This window comes from Pseudorca crassidens, chromosome 2, assembly GCF_039906515.1.
Source record: "Pseudorca crassidens isolate mPseCra1 chromosome 2, mPseCra1.hap1, whole genome shotgun sequence".
NCBI lineage: Eukaryota > Metazoa > Chordata > Mammalia > Artiodactyla > Delphinidae > Pseudorca > Pseudorca crassidens.
In genome coordinates, this window is record NC_090297.1 from 171,892,831 (window position 1) to 171,900,904 (window position 8,074).

The 8,074-nt window shown below is 40.1% G+C and overlaps 1 protein-coding gene across 3 annotated transcripts in view; it reads right to left on the minus strand.

The window, feature by feature from the left end:
- KCTD3 (potassium channel tetramerization domain containing 3) overlaps positions 1-726 on the minus strand; it is a 70,434-nt gene extending 69,708 nt beyond the window's left edge. Inside the window, exon 1 of one of the 3 annotated variants that reach the window (XM_067729756.1) lies at positions 546-726. In XM_067729756.1, the coding sequence (XP_067585857.1) occupies positions 546-628 (83 nt within the window). In that variant the 5' untranslated portion in view covers positions 629-726. The remainder of the gene's footprint in view (positions 1-545) is intronic. The other 2 variants (XM_067729754.1, XM_067729755.1) reach the window with 2 other exon arrangements.
- Positions 727-8,074: the final 7,348 nt, after the last annotated feature.

Sequence of the window (8,074 nt, forward strand, 5' to 3'; positions counted from 1 at the left end):
CTACAAGTTGAACAGATCCTTCAGAGCCACGCATCAAGAAACTCTGAAAATAAATAACAACGTACCACGCATCTACGGCACTCCCTCCACCGAAATTCTTGGAGATTTCAAACAGCCCTTACTGAGGCGTTATCGCCCGAGCAAATCGATTTACCTTGTTGACCAAAGAGAAAGGGAGGCAGATGCACCTGCAACAGTCAAACCACAAGGCCCGGCTTCCACAAAATAAATTCCTCAAGTACGCGCCAGGGTTAGGTAAGGAAGGCTATAGAATGTTCCTCTCGGCCTGATCCCCTAGAAAGGGGGAGGGACGTAGCTGATATTCTAGTAAGGCGGCAGCGCGGCCAGATGAACCCTGGTCTCGGTGATTCCCAAGGCCGCCTGCCCCTCGAGATCCGCGGACCTGCACCCGCCCGGAGGGCCCTGCACTCCCCGCCGACTCGGCGCCCATGCTCGCCCGCTATCCCGCCCCCCCGGGGCCCGGCCTCCCCCGGAGGTCGCCCGCCCGCTATCCCCCCACCCCGAGCCCCTTCTCCCCGACTCACCTGGTTCCCCCCACGTTCAGCTGCACGATCTCGCCGCTGCCGGCCGCCGCCGCGGCGAAGCTGCCGCAGTGCCCTCCCGACATGTCTGGCGGCTCCGGCGGCACCCGCCGCCCTCCCTCCCTGGCCGGGGCCGTGGAGCCCGCGGCGGGAGCCCGAGGCGGAGGCAGCGGCGGCGGCGGCGGCGGCTGCAGGGCCAGCAGGGCTGCGGACGCCGGGGGGCGGGCGGCGCGCGGAGCCTCCCCCACGTTCTCGGCGACCGGGCGGGGCTGGCGGGCGTCCGCCTCTTCCCCTCCGCTCCCGTGCCGCGGGAAGGCGGCCGGGCCTCCACCTCCCGTGGCCTCCAGCCCGCCCAGCCGTGGCCTGCCGTCAGCTCTCCGCTGCCTCCCTCGCAGCCGCTGCAGCCGCAGCGCCGGCGGGAGGAGGGGTCGCCGCGTGGGACAAAATACCGCGGCGTTCTGCCCTTCGCCCGCCACGGCCACCGAGCTTGAGGCGGAGGAAGGAAACGGGGAGGAGGAGCTTCCCGGCCCAGCGGCCGGCGCGGAGTGGGGGGTGGGGGAATGCGCTCCTGGACCAAAGCCGGGTCCCGTGGGATCCTGTTTCTTCCCTCCTACCCACGCAATCCCAGCACGTTTCTCTTTTACATTTCAGATTTTCCAGCCCCGGGACTCAGATTTCCCAGGTTGAGGGCAAGTCTGGGCAAGTTTTCCTAAGCATCCTTATTGTCTCCCTTCTCCACATGGATTTGGGAGATGAAAGGAAAATTTCTTAGAGGAAGTTATGCTTAAATGTTTACGTTGCTATTTATGGTGGAAATGCAGTGAAAATTGGGGGATTTTAAAACTTTATAGCGCTTATCTCAGCAAACTCGTTACCTTACCCTCTTCCTTCTCATCCCTACACTCCCAAGCAGTTTGATTTTGTTAAGAAGGGGAGAAAACAAAAGCTAAAAACAAGGAAAAAAAAAAAAATACCCCTAGGCAGTGTAGGGCCACAAGTTTCCGGACTATAGTAAGGTACTCAGCTAATGTTACACACACAAATACAATTTTTTAAAGTTTATTTATTTTTGCTTTAAACAGTATATATTGGAACTGGAAACCTTAATGGCTACTAAAATATATTTTTAAAATGGTAACACTATAATACCTGGTGAAGTAAAATTCATATTTTATGGCAAGAGGGGAAATATTTAAACATAAAATTTTTCTTGGCTTCCTTCGTCCCTTTGGGGCGGAATGAGCATCTGCATTCCCCGGACCTCCTTAGGAGGTAACGTTCCTTCTTAATCTCATCAAGGGTCACAATTCCTTAGGAGATAATCTTCCTTCTTAATCTTGGGGCCGCTCACTCTGTACTCGTAGATCTGGATTGTGTAACTGTCAGTAATACATCATTTAATGTACAACCCTCTGTCTCAAAAACTTGTATAGCTATGCTTTGACCTCATAGGCAGAACAGACCTCGAAGCTTTCCGAAAGGCTGTTCCTGGGTTATAATTTTCAATTTGGCTCAGATAAAGTTTTTCATTTCTTTCTTTTTTGTCTTTGGAGATTTTCTAAATTCTTTTTTATTTAATGTTTTTACTGTAGTATAGTTGATGTATCCATTTCTTTCTTTTATCGACTAATTTATTTTGTTAACCTGATGGCTCCACGAGCTAACAAAGACAGTATATTATGTTTCAGAAGTCGTTTGTGGTACTAAAGCCTTTGCATGAATCCTGTTTTGCTATAATTTTACCATAAAAATTCAAAATGAAGATCTACATGATAGTATATTTTTAATTTTCATTGTCATATAATTTTTTTAATCCTCTGCTGGCAAATATGCCAGTGATATGATATCCAAATTTGACTTAAAAGAGGATAGCAGTACTTACAGATATAAGATAAATATTATTTACCCCAGTTAATGATGATGATAATAATAATAGCTAATCTGTATTTATTAAGGATTTATCATATCTAGGTGGTTTAGATATTTTCTGTCATTTTTTTTCTTCACAACTATTGTTTCACTATTTTAAAAATAGAAACGTGGGACTTAAAATGATCAGAAAACTTGCTCAAAATTATGTAGGTGGCATATAGCATAGCAAGAATTTGAAGACAAGCAGTTTGAAATCAGTGCACTATAACTCGCTATATCTCATATATTCACTTGATACTCAGAAGATCAGATTAAGGGAGAAGCGAACTAATAATTTTTCACACTTTAAACAGTATTAGCTGTCTTTGTTCTAACCCTTAATATCTATTTCTATAAGGATTGGAAATTTTGCTTTCAAATTTGCAGGATAGAATTAGATGATAAAAAAGGCCATTTATTTATCCCTGGGCGTTTAATTTTCCATTGGAAGAATGTAAAAGAGCACTTATTAACAGATTTTTGCCTTTAATGAATTCAAAAGGCAGCATAGAGTTATTTGTGACAAGGCTTCTTATCCTTCCTGAAATAAATAAATGAAACCACATTCATCTCAATGTGTAGTAATTATTAACTCTCAGCAAGACATCTCATCAGGAGAGGGGAGAGGACTCACTATTTTATAAACCAAATGGTCAGAGCTTCTTGATGTATCCAGATCAATGTGAGTCTGAAGGGATTTGTTACTCATAAAACTTAAAGTTAGGATATTATTTACTTCTTAAGAATAAATTGAAACATTATTATCAAAGACAGCAGAAAGGGAAAAAATATTTACAATATCTATCAGATAAATGATTAAAAATCCACAGCCCTTGGTTGTATGTGTATCACTTTACAAATCAACTGAGGAGACAAAAAGGGAAAAATATGGAAAGTATATCAACAGGCAAGTGATGGGATGATAACTAACAAAAACACTGAAATTCTTGCTCAAACAACAGAAAAGGATGTAATTTTCACTCACGAGGTTGGCAAAAATTAAGAGATTTGGTAAAACTCCAGTGTTGAAATGGTCACACTCATGCATGTTGATTGGAATTTAAAGGGTATGGAGTTTTTGAAGACAGCCTGAGAGTATCAACTTTTGAACTGTATATACCCTTGACTCAGCTCTTGTCTTCTAGGAATAGATCCTACAGACGTATCGTAGAGATGCACGATGTGCAAATCAAGAAGTGCATATTCATTGTAGCAGTGTTTAGAACCAACTAGACTGTTCAACAATAGGAGGATGATTTTTAGAAGTGTTGCATATTATGATTATTATGGGGCAAATCTGTATGAACTGACCAGAAAAGGTCTCCAAGTATATTAGTGGGAAAAAAATCGGGTCACAGAATAATGCATTATGAGTGCAACCTCATTTATTTAAAAAAAAAAAAAAAACAAAACTAAAATTGTCTGTGTCTACTAATTTCTATCTAAAAACGCATGTATTAAACTGGGAAGAAACCTTAACCCTAGAATGGTCATTAGAATCAGAAAGGGGAAGTCAGCAGTGATAAACAGAGGTAGAACCTTTCAACTCTCTGGACTTTCACATTGCTTAAAGTGTTTACAGTGGGTTTTCATTCATGTATTACTTGTATGTATGTATATGTGTATGTATGTATGTGTAGAGTAGATTCAAGGTTGTCTGCATGACAGTTTTTAAAATTTATTTATATTATTTAAAGACTTATGCATGTAAAAATATAAATTAAATGTTCTTTAAATACCATTACTTTTTTTAGTAGATGTGTTGAATTTGAGATGTCTACTAAACCAGTACTTCTCAAACTGTCTTAGGTGAAGGACAAGTTTACTTCATTTCCAACTCATGGAGATCAATGTTTTTTCCTACTGTACATGATTGGAACTCACCTCACACCACATGCAACTTATCAAGCAAATTTGACAACATATGAACTCGTCTACACCCTGTGCAATGAGATAAGACCACTGCTGGCATCAAATTGCTATAAATGTTGTTAAACTCTTTCTCTCATTTTTATACTTAGTTTGTTGCAGACTGATGACAAATGATTTGTGGATGGACCACACTTAAGGCGGCACTGTATTCAATATTGAAGCGAGATGTTGAGTAGGCAGTTATATATAGGAGTCAGAAGTTTGGGAGGGAGACCCAAACTGAAACTACTGTTATCTTTACTAAAATAAAATTTTGGAAATTAGCAATATATAGATCGTTTTTAGAGCCATGAGGCTACCTGAGATTGTAAGGGGGTGAGTGTAATATAAAGAGACAAGAATAGGAATTAGGAGGGAGCCCTTGACTATACAGTATTAGGATATTGGGGGGAGAAGGAGATACAGCCAAGGAGACAGAAAGGAGTACCAACAAGAGGAGGAAAACCAAAGAAGTATGGGGTCCTGTGAGATAAGAAGTCTAGTAAAATAAAGACTGAGAATTAACAATTGGTTTTAGCAACATGAAGGAAATTGGTGACCTTGTAAGTAAGGGTAATTCTAGTGCAGTGATGGGAGAAACAGCATGATTGGTGGGATTTTGCTGTAAAGAACAGTAAGGAGATGGATGGTAGCAAACAGACGAAAGTAAGGTCAAGAGAAGGCTTCGTAAGATGATAAAAAAATAATAGTAATAACCACAAGCCAATGGAAACCATTCAATAGAGAGCAAAAAAAACAGGTAATTCAAGAGAGGCAGAAGATAACTTTTGGACTTATGTCTTTGAGTAGATGAAAGGAGACAACTTCTAGTTAACAAAATAAAGAAACTGAGCCAGAAGGAGAATGGGTAATTTGCCCAGTGTTTGCAGTTGCCATTATTATTATTATCTCCTAACCCACTCTAAGTGTAGACACACCCGTTATTTGGGGTATGACCCTAATGATATACTCTATATATCAGATTTTAAAACAACATCTTTTAGATTACAAACAACGATAGGGGAAACTTCCTCAAACAGATCTGTCAATATCCAAAAACATGCCTTAAGAAAGGGGTAAAGGACTTGAAGTTTCACTGGGTCTCATCGATCAAAGCTAGAAAAATACACATTCCTAGCCTGATGGTATACTCATCAAAGATGTTAGTTTAAGGGAAATGAAGGACAATAATTTGGAGGCAGTAGTGAAGGGCCAGGATAACATCTACCCTCCAGCCCCATGGTATGAGGATTACAGGGAAGAAACTAGCCTACATTTGAGTGAACAGCAAGGGAATCAGCGTCCCCAAGGCAGCCCCCTTTCAGTCTGTAAAGAAACATTTTTTCCTTGTGATGAGAACTTTTAGGATTTACTCTCAACAATTTTCATGCATAATATACATGATTTCATATATAGTCAATAATCTACATGATTTGTTTGTTTTTGAAATATAGTTGACCTACAACACTACGTTAGTTCCACATGCACAACATAGTGATTTGATATTTCTACACATTACAAAATGATCACCACTGAATAGCTCTACATCTATACATTACAAAATGATCACCACTGAATAGCTCTATTTCTATAAAAGAGTTTGAATTTGTAGTTTCAGATCTTCCCACAAAGAAAACTCCAGGCACAGTTGGCTTCACTGGTGAATTCTTCTAATATTTAAGAAATAAATAATATTAATTCTATACAACTCATCTACAAATCATAAGGATAGAGAATTTCCAACTCATTCGCTGAGGCCAGAATTACCCTGATACCAGAATCAAAAAAAAGACATTACAAGTAAACTACAGACCAGTATTCTTCATGTACATAGATGCATAAATGTTTAAAAAAATATTAGCACACCGAATCCAACAAAATGCAAAAAGAATAATATTTTCTATGATGAAGTGGGATTTATCCTGGGAGGGCAAGGTTAGCTTAACATTTGAAAATCAGTCAATGTAATTCACCATGTTAAGAAATTAAAAATTAAAACCACTGTTTATGGGACTTCCCTGGTTGCGCAGTGGTTAGGAATCTGCCTGCCAATTCAGGGGACACGGGTTCAATCCCTGGTCCGGGAAGATCCCACATGCCGTGGAGCAACTAAGCCCGCGCACTACAGCTACTGAGCCTGCGCTCTAGAGCCCACGAGCCACAACTACTGAAGCCCAGGAGCCTAGAGCCAGCAACAAGAGAAGCCACCGCAATGAGAAGCCTGCACACCACAATGAAGAGTAGTCCCTGCTCACCACAACTAGAGGAAGCAAAGCAATGAAGATCCAACACAGCCAAAAGATTAATTAAAAAAAAAAAAAAAAACACTGTTTATGACACAGAAAAAACATTTGGAAAAAAATCCAATATCGATTCCTGATTTAAAAAAAAAACCTCTCAGCAAACTATTAATAGGATACACCCTTGAAGGACATCTGTGAAAACCCAGCTATTATCATACTAGTGGTTAAAGAGCGACTGAATGCTTTTCTCCTAAGACCAGGGACAAGATGAGTATTATCTTTCCACACCAACTGTCCTCAACATTGAACTAGAGATTTTAGTCAGTGCAAGAAAAGCACACAAAAGTCTCCAGATTGGAGAGAAAGAAACAAATTATCCTTACTTAAAAATGACACAATCATCTATAGAGAAAATCCAAAGGAATCTATTTTTTTTTAAGCTACTAGAAAGTGCAAGTGAGTATAACAGGCTGGAAGGATACAAGATCAGTATACAAAATTCAATGAACTTTTTATATACTAATAATAGAAAAAAATTTTAAGGCTCTACTATTTTCTTTCTTTTTTTTTTTTGGGATACGCGGGCCTCTCACTGCTGTGGCCTCTCCCGTTGTGGAGCACAGGCTCCGGACGCACAGGCTTAGCGGCCATGGCTCACGGGCCCAGCCGCTCCGTGGCATGTGGGATCTTCCCGGACCGGGGCACAAATCCGTGTCCCCTGCATCGGCAGGCGGACTTTCAACCACTGCGCCACCAGGGAAGCCCAAGGCATTACTGTTTACAATAGCATGAAACAATACTTAGAAATACATTTGGAAAAAGATGTCAAAGACTTGTACACTGGCCATCACAAAATACTGTTGAAAGAAATTGAAGAGGACCAAAAAAATGCACAGATGTACTAATCTGTCTCAATATATCAATTATCCAGAAATTCATCAATAGATTCAATGCATCAAAATTCCAAAAAAAAAATTCCAGTGCACTTTTTAAGTAAAAATTGACAAGCTGATTCTAAAATTCATATTGATATACAAAGTCCTAGAATAGCTAAAATTACTTTTAAAAAGTAGAACAAAGTTCTACTACCTGACTTTAGGACTGATTTAAAAACTATAGAAATCAAGATCATGTGGTATTGGTGTAAAGATAGACAATTGATTCAAAGGAACAGAATAGAGGCCAAAAATAGAACCACAGATTTCAATAATGGTGCAAGGGTAATTCAGTTAAAAAAAATCAGTTTTTCAACACATTTTACTAAGCAATTTGATACTTTAAAAAAGATGTTTGATCCAGAATTCACAGTTCATACAAAAAAATAACTGAAAATTCACTACACCTAAATATAACTAAAAATATAAAACTTTTAGAAGAAAACATAGGAGAAAATTTTGTGACCTCCATTTAGGCAAAGATTCCTAAATACAACACCAAAAGCACTATCCATAAGGTACAAGTTGATAA